This window comes from Rhinatrema bivittatum, chromosome 1, assembly GCF_901001135.1.
Source record: "Rhinatrema bivittatum chromosome 1, aRhiBiv1.1, whole genome shotgun sequence".
In the NCBI taxonomy this organism is placed as follows: domain Eukaryota; kingdom Metazoa; phylum Chordata; class Amphibia; order Gymnophiona; family Rhinatrematidae; genus Rhinatrema; species Rhinatrema bivittatum.
Genome location: NC_042615.1, coordinates 520260660 through 520287075, shown reverse-complemented (window position 1 = coordinate 520287075; position 26416 = coordinate 520260660). Strand labels below are relative to the sequence as shown.

The 26416-nt window shown below is 45.6% G+C and overlaps 1 protein-coding gene across 3 annotated transcripts; it reads right to left on the bottom strand.

Moving 5' to 3' along the window:
- Positions 1–1060: 1060 nt before the first annotated feature.
- KLF9 (Kruppel like factor 9) lies at positions 1061–24650 on the bottom strand. 3 transcript variants are annotated; one of them, XR_003858211.1, is made up of 3 exons: positions 23519–24649; positions 7005–7298; positions 5997–6131 (listed from the first exon to the last, which is right to left on the bottom strand). XR_003858211.1 is itself a non-coding variant. In XM_029612646.1 (2 exons), exons 1-2 carry the CDS (start codon positions 24090–24092, stop codon positions 5905–5907), a joined length of 801 nt encoding a protein of 266 aa, XP_029468506.1. In that variant the 5' UTR covers positions 24093–24641; the 3' UTR covers positions 1061–5904. The 3 variants fall into 3 exon arrangements, 1 of the variants encoding a protein (XP_029468506.1); XR_003858213.1 differs by lacking the exon at positions 7005–7298 and adding an exon at positions 20034–20818 and having other exon boundaries at positions 6018–6131; positions 23519–24650; XM_029612646.1 differs by lacking the exon at positions 7005–7298 and having other exon boundaries at positions 1061–6131; positions 23519–24641.
- Positions 24651–26416: the final 1766 nt, after the last annotated feature.

Genomic DNA, 26416 nt, shown 5'->3' with positions numbered 1-26416 from the left:
TGGTGTGGACCTCGACCGTGCACCCTTGTTTGTGGTGGGCACTCCTCTACACTTCCTCTCCAGGAGATCCTGCGAGGCCCACCTAAGCCCAGGTAACCAAGGGCTCAACCTGAGGGAACCCTGGGTTGCTATTGGTGTAGCTCCAGCAAGCCTCTGTCTCCTCCTGTGCTCCGCCTCTTGGTGGCAGACGCTCTCCGGGTCCGACTGGAGGGCCTTATCAATCCTGCACCAGGCCAAGGGTCAACCTCCAGCGCAACAGCGCATATCTCAATATGCACACAAAACCATTTTTGCAAAAATTGGGTGGGGCATGAGCAAGGTATGGGTGTTCCTAGATTTAAGCACAAGCACACGCCGGGGTCCCCTACCACGTAACTCTACTTCTGCTATGGATGGTGCCTTAAGTCCTGAAACAAAAAAAACTAAAGAGCTTAGTGGAATTTTAAAGGTTGGGGCTAATAGGGTAAAAGGTAGGCTACTTAACTAGGGGAGTTAGGAAGTCCTATTCTTTATCTGAGCGAACTGGGGAAACTGGTAATTGCGTCGGCACACGTGTCTATTAAAATCCCCCCCCCCCCACTTACATGGTAGAGGTGGCAGTTGAGCGCACATGTACACGCATGCAACCTATTTTATACCATGCACGCATCTGTTATAATACGGCTGCGACCTTTGGCGCAAGCAGGCATATGCGCGTACATGTGCACCTGTGCGGCTGTTTCAAAGTTATCGCCCCCGTGAACTGGAAAAGGAAAAATATTTTTGACTAATTTAGCCACCGGTAAGAGATTGTCTCCCTTTTTTGTAGCCTCTCTGGTAGACTGTCACTATAAATATCTCAAGTCTATCTGACCCATGTAGGCAGCTGTGAATTCAAACCACACCTGATCCACTAGCAGTCTAAAACCATGTTAGACTTGCTTGTCCAATAGCAAAGATGGAGCAAGATTGAAAGAAAATATATACTTTGACTGCTATTTAAGTAGAAAGTTTAGTTTTGACGTGGGTAAAATCATCTCTCTCTCTCCATCCACACATAATAAGTGTGCTTTACTAAAACAGCAGACGTGCATTTTTATTATATCAATTTATATACATATATACAAAAAAAAACAGGTAGGTAAGTCTTCCTTATTTAACAATCTGATTTCTAAAACCAAGACAGCAAAAATAACTTATAAAGATACTAATACTGTACAAAAATAAGACAGATTAAATATTTGGAAAGGTCACTATGTTACAGTATCACAGTTCATTCATCTGCATTAAAACACATCAGCGTCATAAAGATCTTATCCAATATCTAGAATGGTGATTAGTGTGCTACCATTCTGGGAATTAATCTGCAACCTGAAAATTGACCAATTTATGCTGTTGTCATCCAGGCTAGTTTTTTTTATCCCAGTAAGCAGAGTGTTTAATTGCTTAAAAGCTATGGTTTCCTATCATTAGGATTTTTATTTTTACTTCAGAGTTGAAATGTCTGAACTCTGTTACTGTTGAGTGCTCCTAGTGTAGCAGATAAACTATATTTCATCTTCATGTTCAACAACAGTTGTCCAATCCGGAAATTCAAGTTATTTAAATGTCCAGAAAATATCATTCATTTGCTATTTGTATGCCCTTACTGTTTGCAACTTAAAACTAATTATGGTTTCTAAATGCCTAAAAAAATGTATGGGAGATTTCAGTAAAATACCTAATGGACCACACTAATTCCGTTCAGACCTGTAACAGTATATAGTAAATCAAATCAGAAAATCGGATTCTCACTTGTGAATACATTGCTTAGGATCTTATCACAAATACTGTAAAAGTAGACATGAGTATACACATTACGTCTTATTTATCTTACATCAAATGCTTAGATTTTTTTTTTTGTAGCAAGACTTAAGTAATTAAAGTGATTTTTGGAATAAATACACTGAATTATGTCTCCAAAGTCCACATAACAGTAAATGATAAAAACCACAGCTGTCACACCTGTTGTGCTTTTCAGACAGGTTACTGTGCCCTGTCTTATTTAGTATTTGTCCTCACAATGAAAAGAATCTTTACTGAATGGGTCCTTAACTGTGTTACCCTCTTTTCATGTTTGTGAAGGAGGAGTGCACAAACATCTGGGCTATGGCCATCCCCAAGATTAAAGCCTACTGAAAAGGCAGCATTGAAAAATAAGGAATTAACAGAATTAGGAAGATTATGCTCCATTTATGTGGAAGAATTAATTGTCCTAGAGTCTGGAAATTAAAATTGCATGTGTTTGGTTTTAAAATAAGTGTTTCAAAAACTGAAACGGAGGTAGAAAGTGTAGTTTTACCTGATGTGCTACAACTTAAAACATACAAACCTCTCCAGAGAATGTGGTTTTTTTCTTTTTTTTAATAAACTGGTTGTTCGTGATCTCTTATGCCTTGTCAAAAGTAGCTCTTCTCACACAATTTACAGTCACTACTGACTTGTACTATTAAAATTATGTGCAAATAGATTTATAATGCTGCTTGGATGTTAGGTGTGCAACTGAATGAAAATAGAGTTTACTTTTCTTTTGCGAGGAGGTAAATCACAGATGTCAAATTAAGATATATTATGCAGGAATAACAAACTGTAGTTTCATCAATTAACTCTGTTTTATAAATGCACAATTTATAGATTGCCATGTCCTAAACTGACATTAAACCCCCCTTACTCTGGAACAGACGAGCATAACAGATATAGATGCCCTTCTTTGAAGAAACACCTAGGCAGATTTTGGGAACCCCACCAAAAGGAGCTCGAGTAGTTTTATTGCTTCTGCAGATATGCCTTAAATAAAAATAAAAGCAGACCGTTTTCAAACATCTTTTATCATTACTGTGCATGGAATGGGGATACTGTGACCTCCAAGTACCTCAGGTACAGTGTTAGACTTTCATAACATGCTAATCTAGTGACACTTTCTGTATACCTGGATTATTTGTATCCCCCCAGTCCACAGGAAAGCAGTGGTACGTTCCACTACACATCTTTACACTAATAGCTATTTTAGATGCTTGCACAAGCAACATTTAAAAAAAATAAAAAATAAAAAAAGGAAGATGGTGGCAGCAGTCTATCGTACTCCAATTCAGGCAAATCCAGCAGAGGAAAAAGTGCTGCATACTTCTGATTCATTGGCAAGACAAAGCTGGAAGCCCAATGCATTAGAAGCACTGAAAAAGATAGGACAACCAAGCCTTCTTAGTCTTAAAAGAAGCTTTCTGATGTAGGCTTTATTCCATTCACTTTTTTCACTGAGGGTGCTTGTTCTCAAGCCATAACAGACTTGCTTCAAGCAATATTGAGGTAAACCCGCAATGGCACAAGGGCTGTGCCTATTTATATGAACTTGGCCGTGTGTTACTATAGGAACGACTAAGTTTATTTTGATTTGGATGCAGGTAAAGATTCTTAACAATAGCTCTGGCTACCCTTCCCCTCTAGAGCTAACAGAGGCATCCATGTGCCCCTGTTGTCTGACAAGTCTGCGATGATAGAATTGACTAGCAGTCGGGTTTTTCTGGCAGGCTACAAGTTTTGTAATTGAAATCTTGGCAGAACCAGAAATGATTGGTAGGCTACATGGGGACCTGGAAAGCCAGCTGCTTGGGCAATGGCCATACTATTTAGGCATGGGAAACATGAGAGCTAGAGGGAATTAACTGGGGCCTTAAATGCTCTTCTTCCCAGGATGGTGGAATACAAAGAAGGAAGACAAAAACAGAATGCCCTGGATAAGGAGAAGTCTCATAGGTGGCTACATTCTGTGGCTGGTAGCTGGGTTGTAATCTTAGCAATTTGGACAGAAAAAGTGGGCAGACTGGATAGTGTTACTATGCAGTTCATCTGTTGCCTTCTAAGCATCAGACTACAGGTACAATGGACAAAGCCAGAGCACCCAAATCTGGCAATGGGGTTGAACCACATGTGTATGTGGAGAATGGAAACCCTAAGACAGTGCTTCCCAAACCTGTCCTGGGGACCCCACAGCCAGTCGGGTTTTCAGGATATATCCACAATGAATATGCATGAGATACATTTGCATATACCAAGTCTCCATGCTATGCAAATATATCTCATGCATATTCATTGTGGATATATCCTGAAAGCCCGACTGGCTATGGGGTCCCCAGGACAGGTTTAGGGAAGCCCTGCCCTAAGTCCTTACTCAATGAGAGAACCTATAGGATATGGAGTTACCTTTCCCAGCATTAGAGCAGAACTTCAGCAGCTTGCTCACATTTGAGTAACCCTATGCACAAATGGGGCTCCCTAAAACTGCACTGCATTCAAATATAGCACTAAACAACTTTTTAAAGAGAAAATAACTTTGAAATGTTTATAGTGAAAATAAGTTATGTGTGCTATTAGGATTCTTCTTGCCCATGCAGGCCTAGAAGCAAGATCTTACTCTAGAAGCATCTCTCCGATAGCCCATTCACCAGGGAATCGTAGTGCAGCACTCCTAAGTTGCCCTCACACTGTGGAGAAAGTTACTTTGAATTTAAAAGCTGCTGTTCCTTGGAAGAAGGTGCAGACCTGTATTTTAGCAGCTGAGGAAAGTGGTGAGGGGGTCATGTTAGTCCACTTGGATACACAGAAATAAAAGGCCCGCAAACAAGCTGTAAATGAAAGGCCAAATTTTCAAAGGCCCGCGCACGCAAATACCGGCTGTTACGTGCGTGGCCAGGGCCTGAGCGCATTTTCTAAAGGGCCCTGGCGCGCACGTAACCACCGATACACACACACACACAAACTCCGGACCCGGGGGCCGGTGAAAGCGCACGCCGGCAGCGAGCAGTAAGTAGTGAAATAAAAAAATTTAGGGTGGGTAGGTAGGGGTTAGGGGTCAGAGAGGAAAGGGAAGTTTCCTCCCAGTCCGCTCCTTCATTAGAGTGGACTGGGAGGGAACTGGAAAAAAGGTCGATCACGTCGCCGTACGTAATTTGAAAATCTCCCCCCCCCCCCCCCCCGCAAGTCGCAGTCTGCCCGCACATGTGCTCGCGGATGTTAAAATCTGGCGCGCACATGCGCGTGGACATCTGATTTTACAACATGTGAGCACCAGCACGCGCCTGTTATAAAATCGGCGCATCCACGTGCGTGCGCCGGGACACGGTCTTTTTAAAATCAACCCCTAAATTAGTCCAATAAAAAGGTATTGCCTACTACTTATTTGTTGACCTTTAATTTCTGGAATTTTGGGGGAAAGCGTGTCCCCATAAACCCAATTTTAGGGCTTACTGAACCGAGGAGTTTCTTTACATCCATCCATGCATTATCTATGGTATTTTTTAAACCAACAAGCACTCCCAACTGCTTACAAATCATCCCACAACCTCCGGAAATGTATTAAAATTAGACATAAGAATGGGCCAAAATATATTCCAGGGGTGGAACTCACCTGTATTAAAAGGCCTGCTTTTGTAAATCTTTTAATGAAGAACCATTCTGAGGTGATCCCCCATTACAAAAATAAGCTGGAATTTCATTTATTTGTAGTTGCATGTTGATCTGATTGCATGGCCTGGATTTTTTTTTTTTTTAAATGAAATTAGGTGCAATTACATTGTCTTTAAACAAAACTATAGATAATGTCACAGCACGTATAAAAGAGCTGAGTCTCTCGGCTAATGTCACAGGTTAAAGTGCTCACTGCGACCGACATGTAACAGGGCTGGCTCCTGAACTGGACAGTTTTGTTTTTTTTTTCCTGGGGGTGGCAGGGGGAACCCCTTTAACAGTAGTTACTTCTTTAAGACCGCTGCCTCAAGAGTCAAAATATTAATAGTGAATTGCTGCTACATCTCCTATCAGAATGCAAACAGATCATATATACAGGGGCTGAATGCCTTTGATAAGCCATGTCTCTTCATGGTCCCGTGTTCACGAGGCAGAGTTAGACTTTTTTGACTTTTTGATCATGCTTGGATGAAAGTCAGTGTGCCGGCGGGCGTGCTTTGTCAAGTGGTCGCTCCTCATAAACCGTTTCTCGCAGAGCGGGCATCGGAACTGCTTTTCGCCCGTGTGTGTCCGGTAGTGGCGCGTCAGCTCATCTGACCGCGAGAACTTTTTAAGGCAGTCAGGCCACGTGCAGGGGAAAGGTCGCTCACCTGTGAGAGGGTAAAAACAAATAATAATCACCTTAAAATAAGCAGTAAAAAAGAAAATCTTAAGCATAGATACATACAAAATCACTGTATCCGTGCACCTTATGTTTTCAACTGCCTACAGGAGCAAGCACACTGATATAAACGGTCTATAAAGAAACAGGCTCTGAATACTGTGCAGCATTTCAGAAATACACGACAGCAAGCTGTGATACTCACCTTATCCTGCTTAAAAATATAACCGTTAGATTAAAAGAATGTCACATAATTATTTAACTCCCTGTAATTTTCCCTGAACCTCCTCTGGGTAGGCTAGGATGGGGACTGTCATATTACCAAGCAAGTAAACTATCTGGCACTCCCTGGACCTGACTGTCCCACAGTGGCTATGTTACAAGTAACACTGCAGAAAGTGTGCAGACCCCATATGAGGGAGCCATCTGAGATGCAGTTCTAGACATGATGGTCTCCAGCGGAATTGCAGAGGAGCCATTTTAAGAATGCCAAAACTACTAATTTAGCAGTAAAAGGTTAACTGATAGCAAATGAGCATTACTACTTTCTCTGTATATTTTATAATTATTAAGTAGTATCCAAAGCATAGGGATTTATTTCATGCTAAAGCCACTACAGGTAAAATACAATCTGGTACCTAAAGACTATAATATAAAAAATAACACAGACCCAAAGCACTCCGAAAGTGATATTGAGGCATAATATGCAGCTGAAAAGTTTAATCACTGCAAGCCATTGCTCTTTTTTTCATTTGCCAATGCCCATTAGTTGGCATTGCAATAATTAGACTTCTTATGCTTATACCTGATGTAGCTGCTCATGGTTAGGTGGGTGGAGTCTACGTTTTTGTTTATTTCTTACCTGAAAGTTTGGCTCTGTGTTCAGATACACCGACTTGGGACTGATAGGCTATCACTTTTCAAACCTGTCAATGAGCAACAGCAGTCAATAATTTTTTGCACCCTCAGATTCTTCTCCAGTCCTAGCACTGTATGCAGCAAAGGATGAAGCTAGGAGCACTGATGAGTTGACCTCCTCGGCTCAAGATAAGCCATGCAATAGTGGTTTCCTGCTGTCCCAGTGGGAGTATTGTAGGAGCTCTGGATGAGAGCCCTGTAATATCCTCCCAGTAATGGATGGTGCTGTTGGACAGGCCTATGAGAGGAGGGGTAGAAATAAAGGATAAATAGTCTTTATAAAGGCAGGAGGTACAGCTTCTGATGTTAGAAAATCCCTTCTGCAAGCAAACTGTGCGGTTCCAGGGCTTTGAGAAAGTAGGAAAATATCTAGTTCTTCTGTAGAATGGATTCTCTTGATTTTATATATTCCCACTTGGCCCTATGCATACTCTGTGGCATTATATTACATATACCGCCCCCATAAGAAAGAAAAGATCAAGTAAAGATAACAATAGAAGAGTGAATCATTTGACTACCTTGAGAGAAAATGTTGCATAAGCTGCAGGAAAGTAAAGTAAATTCAATATTAAAATCAGATGTTATTCCCATATTTGAGAGGTGCCACCCAAGAAAAATAGCTTGAAAAGGAGTGTGATGTTAAAGGATTAAAAATTCAGGGGTAGATTTTAAAAGCAGCGCACACGGCGAACATGTGCGTGCACTACCCAGCGCGCACACATGTACACCAGATTTTATAACTTGCGCGCGCAAGTTATAAAATCAGGGGTCGGCACGCTCAAGGGGGTGCACAATTGTGCACCTTGTGCGCGCCGAGCCGCGCTGGCTTCCCCCGTTCCCTACCCCCCCACCCCACCTTCCCTTCCCCTACCTCCCCCATCCTTTCCCCCTACCTTTTTTTCTGCTTTTTTTTTTATTTCACAATTCACTTCAGCCCTGGGGCTGAAGTAAGTTGCGCGCGCCGGCCGAATGCCGGTGTGCGATCCCCAGCACAGTGGCAAATATGGCCGCTGTGCCGGGAGCCTGACCCCCCACCCCCGGACCGCCCCTCCCCTCCCCGTCCCTTTTTGCAAGCCCGGGGATTTACACGCATCCCGGGGCTTTACGCGCATCACCGGGCCTTTCTAAAATAGGCCCGGCGCGTGTAACCCTTTTAAAATCCGGCCCTCTGTGTTATCGTGCTTACTGTTTTGAAACTTGCATTGTGTAGCATATACCCAGGGCTAAGAGGTAATTAGAGTGTTGGGGGCTACTCTGGTGGTGTGGGGCCCAGGGTAATTGTCCCTGTTTGCGAGTCCCCCCCCCCTCCCCCCAGGATAGCCCTGCATATACCCCTCACTATGCATGAAGACAAGCATGAGACCCATTTCTCAGCAATCTAATTCCCTTTGGGAGAGACTGTAGCAGGTTTTAGAATGAGTATGGCCAAATAAATTCCACCTTAAAGCACTGAAATTATGAATGATGTTGGGCTCAAAAGGAAGGCCCTGATGCATTTGCCCTGGCTCTTTAGTATAGTGAAGCCTATAATGGATACTGGCAGAGTTGTATTTATACTTTGGGTGGTTTTTCTTCCTTCCTTTTCCTGTATTTCATTGGCTAACAGAACTGGGTCCCAATAGAGCCAAAAAATATCTTCCTTTGCACGTGAAGCTGAGAAAAAGCCCTACATGTACATGGAGGAGGCAGAATACAGTAACTGCAGGAAACAAGTAGAGAAGCCAAAATGTATTAAAAAGGCTGGTGTCCCATTAGCGGTGGCTGGTGCTTGGCTGACAGGTTTAGAAGCAAGATAACCAATCAGTTTGAGTTGGTGGATCTGAGGATACAAAAATAAAATTTTCCATTATTTGTGCTCTTTATAGTCTGTAAAAAAGAAAAAAAACCACCTTTTCTTTCATTTCCAAAGAGGAAAGATGCTTCTAGTTGGTAAGTGCAGAAATGAACAAAAGATCTGGTGAACAGATCTCGTTGGCCTAAATGTGCCTCAAAGCACAAGAATTGCTGTCCTGAAATGTACGTACAGGTTGTACTGCAGGTTTAGATTTTCAGTCTAACAGATCAGGGTTGCCAGTTTCACTTGAGCTTCTCACAACTGAACAAAAATACAAGTGCATAAGTGTACTAAGTACATTGATCTCCAAGGAAAAATCTTGCCTAAGACTGAAATCCATTGTAGTTCTGCTTTTGGAAGACAATTATTATTTTAAGGTAACCCTCCACTTTAGATTGTCGTTCTGTAAACAGAACAGAATGTTCAATGATTGTCTTATGCCAGGTTTTATACTCCATACTCAGGGATAAAGGCAAAAGAAATCTGCCAAAGTGCCTCTCTTCCTAAGTGAGCATGCAATCAAAATGCACTCTTATCTATGAATTCCAGGGAATTAACTACTGTGTGGAATAGACTCAATGTATCCTGCTCTGCAAACAAAATGGCTAAAATATTATGCTATTGTGAGAAATTTATTGCCTTAGGTGCCCCATAGTTTTCATTTGCACAATGCAGAAATGTGCCATTTGAGAACATCCTAGAGGAAATTATGCATCAATCCACAAATTTACTAACTTGATACACAATTAACACTGCAGAGGAGATAAATGCCAGTGATTACTAGCAGTCGAGCTCTATACCAAAGAAGCTTCCCTTCCCATACGCTTACACTCATAAGCCTGATGCACCACACACATTTGCCAACCTCCTTGTTCATGCGCTCCCTTCTCCTCCCCTCCCCAGTTAGACACATACCATTTCTTATTGCATTTCAAACTTTTATTAACCCACTTATATAACCACCAACATTAGGAAACATGGCAATATTAATTTGTTAATGGAGAAAGTACCACTTACCTGATAATTTTGTTTTCCTTAGTGTAGACAGATGGACTTAGGTTCCAGCGAGTTATGCTCCCCTGCCAGCAGATGGAGCAAGCTGACTTCACAGTATATATACTCCTGCAGCAGATTGTGGACGTGCATTTCCCTATGGGGATTGCTTCAGATTGTAGGAGAATCTAATATTGAAAAAGAAAAGCCCCCTGCTCCTGCGGTATAACAAATGGTCCCTTCCCCAAGCTGAGAGTTCCTGAGGTGATTTCCCTGGTCCCTCAGATGTGTGCCTTGGTCCAGTAGCTGGGTTTCCTGGCGTGGACTTAGATGATTGTACTGCTTAAAGGCAGCGGGTGCAGGAGGCCGAGCACGGTGGTGACGGCCCAAGTCCTCTTTCCCCACAGCTGGAGACCTTCTCTATACTCAGCCAGTAAGGGCTAAGCTCGGGTAAGTTAAAAAAAACAAAACAAAAAAGGAATTTAGAGGCAGAGAGTGTGTAGAGGGGTTTGCAGGACTTCCTCCGGTCTCCATGCTCGGTGCGCTATTCCAACATTTGTTCCCGCTCCTGCGGGGGATAGGGGAACTGGCAGCCTGGTGGGTTGGGCGGCCCAGGTGGGCTAGGCCCCGCAGATAGCATTTTTTCCTGTGCACTGTGTAGCAGGCTGCGATGGCGTTTTGCACGCTTCTGTGCGTGCTTTACTGCCCTCTACTGGACGTCTGTGTGGCTCTGTGTAGGCGTTGTGCGTTCAGTTTTGGGTGCGCACACACTTTTAAGCGTGGTGGTGCGCCCAGGCTTAGGTGCACAGTTTGTGCATGTGTCTTTTGCGGCACTTAGTCTTGAGGTGCCTAATTTTTGTGCGCATAAATTTTGTACGCTTGAAATTTTGTCAGTACGAGCCTACTGGATGCACATTCTCCATCGCCTGTGTACTAATGGCAAGAAACCTAAGCGCCTTTCTCTCTGTGTTGCCTGCCATATTTGGGCTTCTCAGCCTGACGTGTCCTCTAACATGTGTCAGCGCTGTTTTGAGGCTCAGGGAGAGTTGTCTTCCTCTGATTTCACTGATCCTGGATCCTCCCAGCCTGATTATAGTCTGGTTAAGGCTCTGTCTGGAGGTTTGCCGGACCTTGGAACTCCCTTGACTGGTTCATCTGCAGGAGATGGCAATTCAGTGGGCCCCACTCCAGTTCCTTCTGGGTTTGGCCTGGATCCAGCTGCTTTTTCTTGAGTAGTGTTTTTCAGGGCTTGCAATCCTTTCTTCAGAAGCAGTCCTTAGCTTCGCCCAGTCCTGTCAGGTCAGACCCTTAGCCAGTGGCCCCTCCATCTTCCAGTCCTATGTTTAAGCGCCGGAGCACGCCTTGGCACTGATAAGGCAGATCCCGATTCCCTGGAAGATGGGGAAATTCTTCCAGGACTGGAACCGCATCGGACCATTTTGCGGTTCTTTCTTAGGGATGAACTGCCGGCCCTGATTTCCCAGCCCTTGAAGATGCTGAGTGTTCCTGGTGCAGAGTCCATGTCTGAGCCAAAGAAGAATCACATTTTGGTTTCCTTGCGTAAAGCCTCTTGTTTTTTCCCTGTTATGGATGCCATTCAGGAATTGACTGATCTTGAATGGAGCGCCCAGGAGGCAAATTTCAAAAGTGGTTGGACACTGGAAGGCCTGTACCCCTTGGATCCAGCGGAGAGAGAGCGTTTGCGTTTTCCCAAAGTGGATGCACTGGTCTGTGCCATCTCTAAGCGGATGACGATCCCCGTGGAGGGAGGAGCGCCCTTGAAGGATGTGCACAATAGGAGGACTGAGGCTGTCCTTAAGCCTTTGATGCAGTGGCGATGAATTTACAGATAGCTTCTTGTTGCACCCTAGTGGCACGATCCTGTCTGCTTCTCTCTCAGGAAGTTGATGATTCTGGAGTGAATTCCAGAGTGGTTATGCAACCCGCAGCCACCTTGTTAGCAGATGCTGGCTGCGATTTCATCTGTATCTTAGCCAGAGGAGTGATTTCAGTGGTAGCGGGCAGGCATCAACTATGGTTGCAAAATTGGGGGGCAAATCTCCAGTCCCTCGGTTGCTGGAGGATAAGAAGCAGTTGCAGCACCCCTCTGGTATGAGGGATCATCTCCAGGGTTCTAAGCATTTCCATCGCTACAGAGGGTCAACCTTCCAGAGAACTCGGCCTTTTGGTAGGTCTCAGTCCTTTCATCCCAGACAGCCCAAGAGAGGAGCAGGCTCAGGTGCTGGTTCCTTCCAAGATTCTCAATGAAGGTTTGTCAACCCACATTTGGGAGCAAGAGATAGAGGACGCCTCTCTCTTTTATCAAAGGTGGGTTGAGATCACATCGGATCAGTGGGTCCTGGAGGCGATACGAGAAGGATATGTGCTGGAATTTCACAGTATTCCTTGGGACATGTTCATGGTATCTCCTGGCCACTCATCGCAGAAGAAGCAGGCAGTGGAATCTATGCATCTAAGGCTCCTGGTTGTGGTTCCAGTGCCTACCTCTCATGAAAGTATGGGGCAATATTCCATTTATTTTGTTGTGCCCAAGAAGGAGGGCTCCTTTCGTCCCATCCTGGATCTCAAAAGTGTCAACCATCATTTGAGGGTGACTCATTTTCGCATGGAAACCTTACATTCAGTGATAATGGCCGTACAGTCGGGGGAATTTCTGACCTCCCTGGATCTATCCGAGGCCTACCTTTATATTCCCATCTGTTTGGAGCACCAATGTTTTCTGCATTTTGTGATGTTGTGGTGCCATTATCAGTTTTGGGCGCTACCTTTTGGTCTAGGCACCTCTCCCAGAATATTTTCCAAGATTATGGCGGTAATAGCAGCAGTGTTGAGAAGATATAGGATCCTGTACACACGAATTTGGACGACTGGCTGATTCGAGTCAAATCTCAGGAAGAGAACTGCCTGGTGATCCACAAGATTGGGTGATGAACCTGGCCAAGAGCAGCCTTCAGCCATCTCAGTCGTTGGAGTATCTGGGTGTTCAACACGAGGCAGGACAAAGTTTTCCTGCCAGAAGTTCGGATTCAGAAATTAATGTCTCAGGTGCGTCAGTTGGTGAGCACTATACACCTGACAGTGTGGTCCTATCTACGGGTGCTTGGTTTGACGGTGGCAACCCTGGAAGTGGTGCCATGGGCGAGGGAGCATCTGCGTCCTCTTCAGCGCTCACTGCTGTCTCGTTTGAATCCGCAGTCTCAGGACTATTCGCTTTGGCTCCAATTGTCGATGGAAATCTGCTTTCGCCTCTAGTGGTGATTGCAGGAGGCTCATCTGAGAAAGGGTGTTTTCTCGACCTCCCCAACCTGGTTGATAGTCACGCCTGATGCAAGTCTCCAGGGTTGGGGGAGCTCACTATCAGGAGCTGATGGCCCAAGGGCACTGGAATGCCAAAGAGACCCTCTGGAACATCAATCGCCTGGAAGCCCGGGCGGTCCGATTGGCATGCTTGCAGTTCAGCCACAGACTGCAGGGTCAAGCGGTCCAAATGATGTCGGACAATGCAACGACAATAGCCTACATCAATTGACAAGGAGGAACCAAGAGCCTGCAAGTGTCGCAGGAAATAGACCAACTTATGGAGTGGACGGAAAGACATCTACAAATGATCTTGGCCTCTCACATTGCAGGAAAAGACAATGTCAGAGCAGACTTTCTCAGCAGGGACAGTTTGGACCCAGGAGAATGGGTGTTATTGGAGAAGGCATTTCAGCTGATAGTGGATTGTTGGGGCCTTCCATTTTTGGATCTGCTGGCAACTTCTTGCAATGCAAAGATTCCTCGATTCTTCAGTCATAGGAGAGATCCGTGGGTATAGATGCTCTTGTACAGGTCTGGCCAGAAGACAAGTTGCTTTATGCCTTTTCTCTGCGGCCCTTGTTGGGCAGGATAGTTTGCAGGCTTGAAGGCCACAGGGGGATGGTACTCCTGGTGGCACCAGATTGGCCCAGACGACCGTGGTATGCAGATCTGTGAAAACTCCTGGTGGAGACCCTCCTTCGTCTTTCACCGCACAAGAATCTGTTGCAGCAGAGACCTGTCCTTCACAAAGATCTGACTTGGTTTTGTCTTAAGGTTTGATCCTTGAGAGGGCTCGCTTGTTGAAGCATGGATATTCTTCTTCGGTGATGGCTACTTTGCTCTGCCCTCGGAAGTTCTCCACTTCCTTGGCTTAGGTGCAGGTTTGGAGAGTGTTTGAGGCCTGGTGGTGAGGATCGAGGTGTTCTTCCTCGTTTGGTTAAGATCCCGCTCATTCTGGAATTTTTGCAGGATGGGTTGAATAAAGGACTGGCTCTCAATTCCTTGAAGGTGCAGGTTGCGGCTTTTGCCTGTTTCGGAGGCTCGGTGAATGGTGATTCCTTATCGTCTCATCCTGATGTGGCCCGTTTTTTGAAGGGAATGAAGGTCCTCTGTACACACTTTTTCCAGGTTTTATCATCTGGATGTGCAGGCCCGGGAGGATGCAGCCTTTGCACGTGCGGCGTTGACTGAACTCATTGCCAAGGAGATGTTTACTGTATAACTGTATTGTTATTCTCTTTATCGCATATCACCATTATTCGCCTTGTAGCCCTGTATCAAGCCCCACCAGGCAGGATGGTGGGGCTTGATACAGGATAGCAATGTTGTGATTTCCCACTATTTATTTACCACATCCCTATGCCGGCTACATTCCTGGCCTGGGTCCTTTATTCTCATTTATTTTCTCACACCTTCCCCAGTCACCCATTATTTGAGATCTGGGAATTTGGGGCTATTTAAACCAAGTAAAACTAATGCCCCTTACTAGCCCAGGTGTCCACTATCTAATAGCATCTGAGTGCCCCGCTTTATTTCATCTTCCATTTTGGCTGGAGAGTTGGTGCCATGTGAGGGGCATGACCCCCACCCACCCTAACATAGTAACCTAAGACAGTTTCAGTGGCTGACTGCATGCTCAGATAGATATAGGCCTGGAAATTTTCAGTCAGGTGAACCCCATCTGACCCAAATAAACCTGAGCATTGAGTAGCTCGCCACTTCCCTATTCACCTTCTTTTTGCTCTTCTCTGTCCCTTTGTGATTCTGGGCTCCCTTCCAGGCTAGCCTAGGAATGATGAGGGACCAGATAATAATCACACCCTTCCAATGTGCCCCCATCTTTATTAATTATCAAATTGACTCCTTTTTTTTGCCTCCCTAAATCATTTCTCCCCAAGTGTATAACAATATCTAGCTTGGGGTGCACTCTTGTCATCAGCCAGAGTGCGGGGATCAGCTGGTCCCACTGCACACCTCTATGGCCCATCCATTTTTTATTTATTTATAGTTTATTAAGGTTCAATTAGGAACACAGAAAATCCAATAGCCATAAACATACACAATAACAGCTTAACACATCAGACTCTAATACAACTCTCTCTTGATGTACCCAAACTATATACATTAAGCGATCAAGAAATTTTAATAAACTAAACATTCTCCTTTCCATTTTTCATAATCATCTCCCCCACCATCCCCAGTACCCCCTCTTCCCCCTTCATTAAGCCTGATGTTTCACATAAGGTTCCCAAACACCCACAAAAGACTGCATTCTATTTCTCCTAATAGCGCTTACACACTTGTGACAACAAAGGAGTCTCCACTTTTTTCCGGTTAGCTGCTATTACAGACCTAGCAGCATTTAATACGTGGGAACTAGGTTTGCTCACTTCACGGGGTGTTTCATCCAAACCAGCCAGAAACTCCAAAGGATCCCAATTCAACTTCCACCCTGTCAAGAGCAGAATAAATCCTTGTTTCTCCCTCCAAAGGACACAATCCCCTCACATCTCCACCAGATGTGTCCCATATTACCTACCTCGTCACAACCCCTCCAGTATCTTGCAGGTGTCTTACCATAAATTCTATTTAACTTATAGGGAGTAAGATACCATCTATAGTTTACCTTTAAGGAATTTTCCACTAAATGAACGGAAAGAGATGACCTAACCATGATGTGCGAATTTGTTCCCACACCTCCATTCGCAAATCCACTCCGAAATCTCTTGCCCACTCAACTTCATGCTTTAATTTTATTTTGGTCCAATGCATTAAAATTTTGTATGATTGTGAAGTTAGAGCATAACACTTCCATATCTGTCACCCTTTTGCCCGTATTTGATTTACCAATTTCATGCTCCATATAATGCCTTATCAATCTAGATAAATGAGCCCTGACCAACGTGTCGCAAATGTGCAGTAGAGAGCAGCTCTTAGCAACGTGTGTGAGCCAGAAGGGAAGGAGCAGGATGTGAGGCGACAGGAGCACCGGCTGTCTGTGAGCAGGCGCGCGAGCTTGAGATCCATGCGCGCACTCCCTCCCTCCCCCCACCTTCACCGAGGATCGAGAGAAGCGCAGGGTCTGTGGTGGCTGTGAGTCGGAGAAAGAGCAAACGCCGACATGCTGAGGGGGAGCCAGGAGATAGCCGGAGTCCGTCCCTCCGCCGCCAGGGAAGGGGGGAGGGAGTTGGGATGGCCGGAACGTCAAGAGCTCTGACCGACATGCCGTGCCGCAGAGGAAGGAGTGAGTCACATAGCTTGGTGCCTGAGAGGGGACGGGCGGGCATGAGAATGAGGGATGGGATTGGGAGAGGGTGGTGAGTGACTGAGGAGGGAAGGAGAGGGAGTGGGAGTGAGAATGAGGGGGGGAGGTGAGGGTGAGGGAAGGGGTTTCAATGAGAGGGGAGGGAGGCAGTGGGAGAAAGAGGGTGAGTATGATTGAGGGAAGGGAGTTTGAGTGGGGGAAGGAGAGGGAAGGGAGGTGAGTGGAGAAAGGGGAGGAGGATGAGTGACAGAGGTGAATGAGCAAGGGGAAGGGGGAGTGAGGGACAATAAGTGTAGAAGAGTGCCGTGTCCGAAAAAGAACCAAAAACAAAATGTAATCTAGCCCGTTTTCAGGGGCTTAACTGCTTGTTTGGAAATAAGCAAACAAATCAACATTGGGCACCTATTATTTCTCCCTCAGTCTTGCAAAGCTGGCCCAACTTTTTCCACTGTTGGAACACTCCCTCCTATATCCCCGGGGTAAATCCCCTATTATATCTGATAGGTGTTAAAGGAGATGGTTTTCCCCATGACACCAACTGTGAAGCAAACCCGTCCCAACTATTCAAGGTGTGGTGAACATAAGGATTATGGAGCACCCCAAAGCATCTATATTTCTTTTCCACTCACGAATGCACCCAAAGAGGCGATTCACTCACCGCCCCTCGCTCGATACTAACCCACTGATTTTCAGACGCTTTCTGTTGCCACTCCATAAATACCCAAGCTGAAATGCTACATAATACGTTTCCACATGAGGCACCCCTAACCCACCGATTCCCTTTTGCGTATACAAGATATGCCTACTCACTCTCGGGAGCCTCTGCCTCCAAATAAAATTCAAGAACTTTTTCTGTATTTCGTTTAGCATAAACCTCAGGACTTTGACTGGAAGTGACTGAAATAAGTATGATAATCTCATTAGTGCATTCATTTTCAACACTGCCCAAGAAATAGGTTCATTTGTCCAAATCTCCAGATCCTTATATAGCTTTTTCAACAAGGGAGTATAGTTCAAAGCTATAAGTTGATGCCTATTCATTGTTACATTTATACCCAAGTATCTAATAGACTGGACTGCCCACTTAAAAGGACATTTTTCACTAAGTCTATCAACCTCTTCCTTTATTGGAGTTATATTCATATATCAGATTTAGAATGATTCACTTTAAACCCCGACACGTTTCCATATCTATCAATTTCCTGCAGCAAATTAGACAGCGACTCAGCTGGGTTAGATAAACAGTACATCATCTGCATATAATGATATATGAAATTCCTTATCCCCCACTCTTACACTCTGGGACTTTCTTATAGAAGCTGCAAAATAATGGGGATAAAGGGCACCCCTGCCTCGTTCCTCTGCCCAACTCAAATGAGTCCGAATAATTAATCCTTAATCTTGCCATGGGTCCATTGTATAGCTGCCTAACCCATTTACAGTAATTGTTCCCTAGCCCCACTTTCTGCAGTACTGCCCATAGATATTCCCAGTGTATCCGATCAAAAGCTTTCTCAGCATCGATCGTTCGCAATACTGCCAGAATCTTATCCCTCTGCGCACTCCAAATCAAATTTAACATCCTCCGTATATTATCTGCAGTGTCTCTTCCCGGGATAAACTCTGTTTGGTTCTCATGTACTAAAACAGGGATCACACTAGCCAACCTATTTGCCAAGATCTTTTGCCAAAAACCCACTTCCTTCATAGATGGAGCAATGTTGTCACCCCCTAGCAAAGCATTAAACATCTCCTTTAAGAGATCAGCTAGAATTTTCCCCCAATTTTTTTTTTAATAAAAGCTGGCCATGAAGCCATCCAGGCCCGGAGCCTTATCAAACTTTAATGTCTGAATGGCCTGCATTATTTCCAAGGTAGAAATGTCTTTCTCCAGCCTATGCTGCTGATCTAAATCCAGCAATGGAAATTCTACCCCTTCCAGATAGTCCTCAATGTCATCCCTCTTTATGCTCTCCTCAGCCGCATACAGTCCTCAATAGAACTGACTAAACCTTTCTCTAATCTGCCCTAGAGTATATATTAATTTCTCTTTCCCGACCCTAATCTGTGTGATTTGGGATTGCATAATTTTCCTTTTTAGTGTTCTCGCCAGCAATTTAGAGGCCTTATTATTGAATTCAAAATACTCTTGTTTCGCTAACATAAAAGTATGTTGAATAGAGTCAACCTAGTAATCCTCGCTTTGTCCAACTGTGGCCAAATTTTTGGTGAACCTGTACCCTTGTGTTTGGCTTCGAATTGCTTCATTTGTTCCAATAACTCCATCTTCCTTCCCTTTTCTTTCCACCAAGTGACCCAGGAAATCAGTTTACCCCTAAGAACCTCTTTCAAACCATCCCTCACCAAACTAGGCCTCATTTTTCCTATCTGATCCCTACATATCCCTGTAGTGCATCCTCCCCTTTCTTAGTAATTTTCTTGTCCCTTAACAACGCATCATTCAACTTCCAAAGGGTCTTCCTATCTGGGATTGGAATCCCTCCCAATTTAACCCAGACAGGAGCATGGTCAGATTAAGTGCGAGGCTCTATTCCTGCTCCCAGTATTTCATCCATTAATGTATTCTCCACCAAAATAGTCAATCCTAGAGTATGTACCACGCAGACATGAGAGAAAGGAGTAATCCCTAGAGGAAGCATTCAGTCTCCTCCAAACATCCACTAAGTTCAATGTTTTCACCATAGTTCACAATTGTCATTGCCTTTTCTCTGATTCCTCCTTGCGAGGAAGAGTTATCCAACTTAGGCCGCAAGCTTAGATTGAAATCCCCCCCCCCCCCCTATTATCAAGGGGCCCAAAGCCTTAGCGCTGTCACTGACTCATAAAATTCCTCCTGATCAGTGTTTGGGGCGTAAAGATTCACCACTGCAATTTTAATCCCACCCAATGTGATATTAACAATCAGATATCTTCCATTCACATCCTTATAGATATCACTCACCACAGATTTTAACGATTTGCTAAATAAAATCCCCACCCCCAGAGCATTTTCTCCCCCTCCATAAGAAGCCAAAACTACTTGATCGAAATCCTTATGTATGAGCACCCTCTCATCCTTCCTCCGTAGGTGTGTTTTCTGAATCAAAATAAAATCCACAGTTAAGTGATCTACTTCTATATATAGCAATTGTCACTTCAAATATGAATTCGGGCCTTTAACATTAAAAGACAATACCTTAAACCCCCCCCCCCCCCCGTCGCACCCATTCAGAATATATTGCATCTGCCCCACTATCAGACTCCTCCCCCAGCCCCATCCCCCCATAAATCCCCCTTTTCCCTTGCTCCCTCACTCCTAGCAAGGAATTTAATAGAGGAGAGAGATCCCTGCACCAGACATTGCCCTTCTCCATAAACCCCTCCATATAAACAAACATTCTTCATAATCAACAACAAAAGCATAACAATTCAAACTATTAAAATTTCAAACACCAACCCTACCCCTATTCATTCCCATCTTAAGTTCCAGCTTCCACCCTCCGGTCTCACATCCCCAGCCTTTTCCCTTGACAAAATTAGGCACATCCAAAGGTGACAACCTTCCGTGGTCAGCCAAGATCCCTTCCCAAGCCGCTCAGAACACAGATCATGCAGCGCCGTCCACCCGCGCGCCATTCTTCCTTTTCACAGGGACCCGCTGCCATTTTGAAAACTCTTCACACCTCCGACTCGGGGTTCCAGAGCCCTTTTGTCCACTCTCCGGCGGTCGCTGGATATCAGCTGTTTTTATAAGGCCCACCTTTTGCAGCGCCTCTGCTTTTGTTTTTGCCTTGTAAGCAATCCCCTCAATAGTGAAGAGAAGGGGAGTAGCCGTTTATACTTTACATTACTCCCTCGGAAGGTATCAGTGACTTCTTTCATCTCTCTCTGCTTTGCCAGCATCGCAGGCGATAGGTCCGCATAGAGTTCTATCTTATGGTTCTCCCATTGAAAGGCATCTTTATCCTGGCCCGCCGCCAGGATAGCCTCCTTTTGCGGGAAGTCCCAAAAGCAGGCAGTAATGTCCCTCAGAACGTTCTGTCTCCTGGGCCCACCAAGCCTGTGCACCTGTTCCACAGCAATATCCGGTGCACATTCTTTGAACCACCACCATACAGTTCTCGTACTCGGGCATTTCAGGGATCCCATGAATGCGCACAATATTTCTACGCGCCCAGTCTTCTAGATCTGCAATTTTTTTGCCAAGCTCCTCCTTCATTTCTTGCAGCTCAGCATGCTCCTTTTGCCAGATCCTCCATTTTCGTGGTCTGGTCCTCCGTTTGCTGCTCCATATCATCAACCCTGGAACTGATCTCATTCATTTCCCGCCGCAGCAATTCTTTGCCTGAATAATGATTAATCATTGGCATTACTTGGTTGCCTAAATTAGGTTTAAAGCAGAATTTGTGTCCTCAAAGTAGCTAATCAGAATGGATCGATCTCACCCAAAAGCTGTAAAACATGCAATGTTGTTTTCCATTAAACTTCATAAGCTTTCCCTATTGCATGAAAAATAGTTCCCAATCCTTTATCTTTCTCTCCTCCTGTGTCCCCAACAACCATTAGCATACACTCAATGGACTGCTTGCCAGAATGCTGGCCTCTTGTCTCAAACTTACTTACCTCATAAGTAGCTGTTAACTGCTTTTAGTTTGAACTCTTTTGTTCATCAGTGTTCTGCAGACATCACTGTCTGATCCCCACCCATTAAGTTGATAAACCCCAGGTCTTCCTCTAGTCCGCAGGTCCCTGACTAGTTCTACTCAAATTATCTCAATCTTCATATCTACCTTTGGACCCTACAGTGGGTTTCTGGCTTTTGCATCTATATAACATGCCCCAATGCAATTACCAAGCTGGTTTTGCAGAAACCAGCATTACTCTGGTCTCACCATTATATGATAAAGAGCCATTTCCAGTCTCCTGTGTTAGCTTCTAAGTAAGAAGAGCCTCCAAAACTTTTAACATTCCTTCCTATACATCACAAAACTGAGAATTACTTATTCTCAACCTTTTGATTGCCATGCTATATCCCTGCTGCATCCTGCATCTTTTTCTGGTCCTCCAGCCATTCCACTGCCTCCTTCCCCTACCCCTCTCCTGAACTGACTTCTGCTAGGCTAATCCCTCATCCCCTTTCTGTACTTGCTTTGCCTGAATCCTGTTCCACCTGCAATTGTTTTCCACCACAGAGAGGGCCCATTCGTTAAAAGTTGGGACCCCCTCCTAACTAAATTATAAACTACAAGGATGGCCGAAAGCGACAGCCCGGCTATGCGCCTCAGCCCAAGCCCTAGTTATTCTTTACACTTAAGAAATGTTTTTCCTTTAAAAACAATTAGCACTTATACCCCTCTAAATCCCCTTTTCAACTCAAAACTAGAGTTCAAGAGCTAACCCCCCCAAAAAACTGAAAACAATCCTAACATTATTTTAGTTGATTACTGAGGAATAGGAGAACAGACAAGAAGGTCCACCTAGAAATAAAGAAGGCTAAATTCTGGGCTGTGCATCGGGCTGCGGCCCAAGCACAGGTCTGGAAACAAAACCCACCCGTGTTAGAATTCCATGTCCTGAAAAATCCCCTCTGGATAAGGCAACACACCCACTGATCTTATAAGTCTTATTTTCCTTTTAAAAGTACTGGCTAATAAGATTCCAATTTAAAACAAAATCATGTACTGGAACACCCATCATTTGTACTATCCTTAGTCAGTAGAATGTTAGTGAGTACGCCCTCCATCAGCCCAAGCTTTATTATAAATCCTATAAACAAGTGCCTCTGTTTATGAAACAATCCTCCATCGCGGCCCAGGGAAAGCAAGTTTGGCAAGTGCATGCCTCCCAAGGTAAGTAGGTTAAACATGCCGCCCCGCAGCCTGAGCTTGGCACTACTTCCGCTCAGTTCTCCCCCCCCTATCGCAGAGCCACCCGGCAGCTCCCGGCCACTTCCGGAAACGCCGTGTATGGGCGCGTGTCCTGAAGTAACCTGCCGGCAGCGGGAGCAGCAGGGCGGGGCTCGCGCCTGGGCACAGAAGAGGGGAGGGGAGGGGGCGCACATACTGGAGAGCTGTGGAAGAGGTGCCTGGGGTGCAGGCTGTTTTCAAGTACCACTGATGCAGAAATGTTTGGTGGCAATGCCTGGGAACAGTTGGCAAGTATTTTCCTCCTTGATATAGGTTACGACATCCATCAGTACGTTGAAAAATAATCAACTCACTAATGTGGCTTCTTTTAAGTATTCATGAAGCACTGCCCTGCCCACGTTGTCGCAAGTGTCTTAATTATTCAGATTTATTTCTATTCCTCTGGCCATCGGCTTCGGAAGGGTTAATCCAGCTGAGCATTTTTTTTTTCCACTGTCATGATTTCACCGCGCCCGTAGTCTCACAGGCTCGCCCCGTGCCAAACCCAAACACAGCAGATCGCTGAATCACACGCGGCTCTAAATTTCCATTTGGCTGCTGGCCAATCTGAAATCCAGCAATGCTGGCCTCATCCCACCTCGCGCCGGAGCGCAGGCAGCCCTGAACTCCCGAGCCTCCCTACTCTGGCTTGCTGAGCTTCCCCGCAGCTCTCTTCAGAATTCAGATGCAGCCCTATCCTGCCTGCCTGTAATGTCTCGTTCTTGTTTTCACTTCCCTGATGAAAGATTAAAAACAAAACCCACCAAACAAACCACGCTGAGACGAGAGAGGAACTGTAACGCAAATCTTGAGTTCCACCTGCTACCCCCTATCATCATGGCATACGCATTTAAATGAATTAGTAGTCAAGAACATAGAAAAATAAATGACAATTTTAATACAGATATCAGTCGTATTTCTAAAAAAAAGTCATAAAGTCCAAAATAAATATTTTAATAGTTCTGGTTCGTGTATTTGCAAGGCAAACCCCCCCCCCCCAAAAAAAAAAAAAACAAACCCAACAACAACAAAAAAACAGCACTAAAGGTGGCCCGCAGTTGCCCCCAGCACCCTCCCAATTTTTCTTTGGGGGAGGATGGGAAGGTGGCGAGCGGCAATCCCTTTGCCCCAGCACTAACCTGTATGCACTCTATAGTGGGCTTTCAGATGGGAGGATTTGCCGTATACTTTGCCGCAGCCCGTGAAGGGGCACCGGTGCCTTTTCTCCGCGCTCAGTTTGCCCTTGGTGGCCCCTTTGCCCTGGGGCGGAGGGAGAGAGGCGGACGTGTCGCTGCTGTTGCTGCTGCTGCAGTCGTGGTGGTGCTCCAGGCTGTGGGCAGGGCTGAGCCCGCACTCGGTGGTCACGTCGCTGTCTGAGCCTGCATCCTCCTCATCGTCATCGTCGTGACTGTCCCCGCTGTTGCTGAAGACGGGGGAGGGCAGGGGTCGGTACTTGTTCAGATCCAAGAGGCTCTTGGCGATGGCCAGCAGCGTGCAGTAGTCCTTCCAGGCATCGCCGCGATCACTCAGGTCTTTAGTTACTTCTTTGTCGGGCATCCGTCTCAGGTCCAGCTCCTGGGCGCTAGGGGGTGGCAATGCCTGGTCCTGCGGCTGGGGAGGCAGCGGCGGCGGAGGCAGCATCATCGCAGCTCGGTTGGAGATCGAGACCAGACACTGGGCTGCTAAGACATCCATGTAGGCGACAGCTGTCATCTCCGGCAACAGACTATCACAGGCTGAAAACCGAGGTCCGGGCGGACACGCGAAATAAATAGCAAAAAAAAAAAAAATAAAATGGTGATAAAGCGCTTGTATGACAGCAGGTCTGCAAACAGAGTCAACTTCTTTTCCACTGCAGAGGTGATGCCAGCCAGTGTATGGCAGGAACTCCGATCGCCTTCCCTCCTTAAACCTTCAGCAGCATCCGTGCCACCCAGTGCAGCATTCACTGGGCTGTACGAGAGGAGAGGGAGAGGGGCTGCCTCTCGCTCTCCCTTCTCCCTTGTGTCGGCTCAGGCTTCCAGATCGCACCTCTTCCCCCCCCCCTGCACCGGTTGGCAAACTTAGTTATGTAATGCAGTTTTCTTGGAAAAATGTAACACGTGGTTATTCCAAGTTATTCCATCTAGCAGGCAGAATGTTCCACTGGCTTGCCCGGGCTCTTTGTCTGTCTTAACATTCTCACTGCATTCGCCCAGACATAAAGAGTCTATGTTGAAATATCAGACAAAGCTCTAGGTCTAGTTATAAGGCGCACACTTTTTTTTTTGTTGGGCTTCCCACTGACTGACTCACTCCCCCCAGCACGCACACCCCGACCCCCCCTCCCCCTTTTTTTTTCTACCAGTCTTCGCTGTTCCGGCATTCTGCAGCTCAGTAACAATTTCACAGAATCCCACGCGTCACTATGGAAGCCACCTTCGATTGGTGGATTCGGAGAGTGATTCTATTCTGTTTACCTTCTCCTCCATCCAATCAGGGAGCGCGACGGGCACCGGGGCCCGGACCGAACCAATCAGAGCGGCCTGTTGTTCTCCCACGTGCTACCTCCAGCTGCCTCCTGCCTGCGATTTAAAAGGGCAATGGGCTACTGAAGTCTGTGAAAACGAAAGCAAAGCAGGAAGTGGTTTCAGCAAAGTTTTGTTTCGGCAGCGATCTAGAAATGTGTCAAGGCAGGGCAGAGTGACTTGCCATTCAAGCTAGCTGCATCTAAAGATCTAATTGTTAGCAATGCTGTCACTTGGGGGAGTTTTTTGGACGTGGGTTTTCTTCTTAAAATGCTGTGGCTGTTGGCGCAGAGAATGCCTTTGTGACGAGCAGGTTAACAGGTGATGTGACAGGAGTTTAGTGAGAGCCGTTTCCTATCCTAACCCCAAGGCTGCTGCGGTACAGGGGAAAGCTATTTCCCAGTGCCTGCAGGAGTACCTTTTATAAGGTTGTTTTCTTTTTTTTTCTGGACGTTTTTCTTTGGAGTTTGTGATTTTTTATTTAGTTTGTTTTTGTGTGCCGGTTGTGGCTCCTTCCTTTATCTTTTTAGTTCTTCAGGGGAACAGTGTTGCTTCTTCTATCCCCCCTGTGAGGCTTCTCTTAGTTCAGCATTTAGCTGGCCCATGTAGTACCCTTGTCACTGAAGTAACCCTGAAGGGGGGATTGCCCATCACCATTGCTTCAGTTTCCTATTCCCACTTGACTGTCATAGACCATGCTGTAGATCAGAGCTTTCCAAACTTTTCATGTTGGTGACACACTTTTTAGATAAACATAATTTCACAACATAGTAATTCAGTCTACTAGCAAACCAGAGATTAAAAGTTAAACGAACGAAACATATGTTTCCTTAAATATATACAAAAATAAAATGTTTCACGACACAACCTATCTCATGAAAACCTTTCATTTATATTAAAAATATATAATATTCCAAGATTAATGTTATTGTTATAATTTGTGAATAACAATAATTAAACAAATTGTCCCCAACACACTCATCTCTCTCCCCCCAAGCACATATCTGGCCCCCACACACTCATATCTCTCCCCCCTAGCACATTTCTGGCCCCCCCACACATATCTCCCCCCCACCCAGCACATGTCTGGACCCCACACACTCTCCCCTCCCCGCCCCCCCAAGCACATGTCTGGCCCTCACACACTCATATTCCCCCCCCCCCCCAGCATGTCTGGCCCCCACACACTCATCTCTCTCCCCCCAGCACATGTCTGGCCCTCACACACTCATATCTGCCCCCCCCCCCCCCCCAGCATGTCTGGCCCCCTCACACTCATATCTCCCCCCCAGCACATGGCTGACCCCCACACACTCATCTCTCTCCCCCCAGCACATGTCTGGCCCTCACACACTCATAGCTTCCCCCCCCCCCCCAGCATGTCTGGCCCACACACACTCATATCTTCCCCTCCCAGCACATGTCTGGCCCCCTCACACTCATATCTCCCTCCCCCAGCACATGTCTGGCCCCCACACACTCATCTCTTTCCCCCCAGCACATGTCTGGCCCCCTCACACTCATATCTCT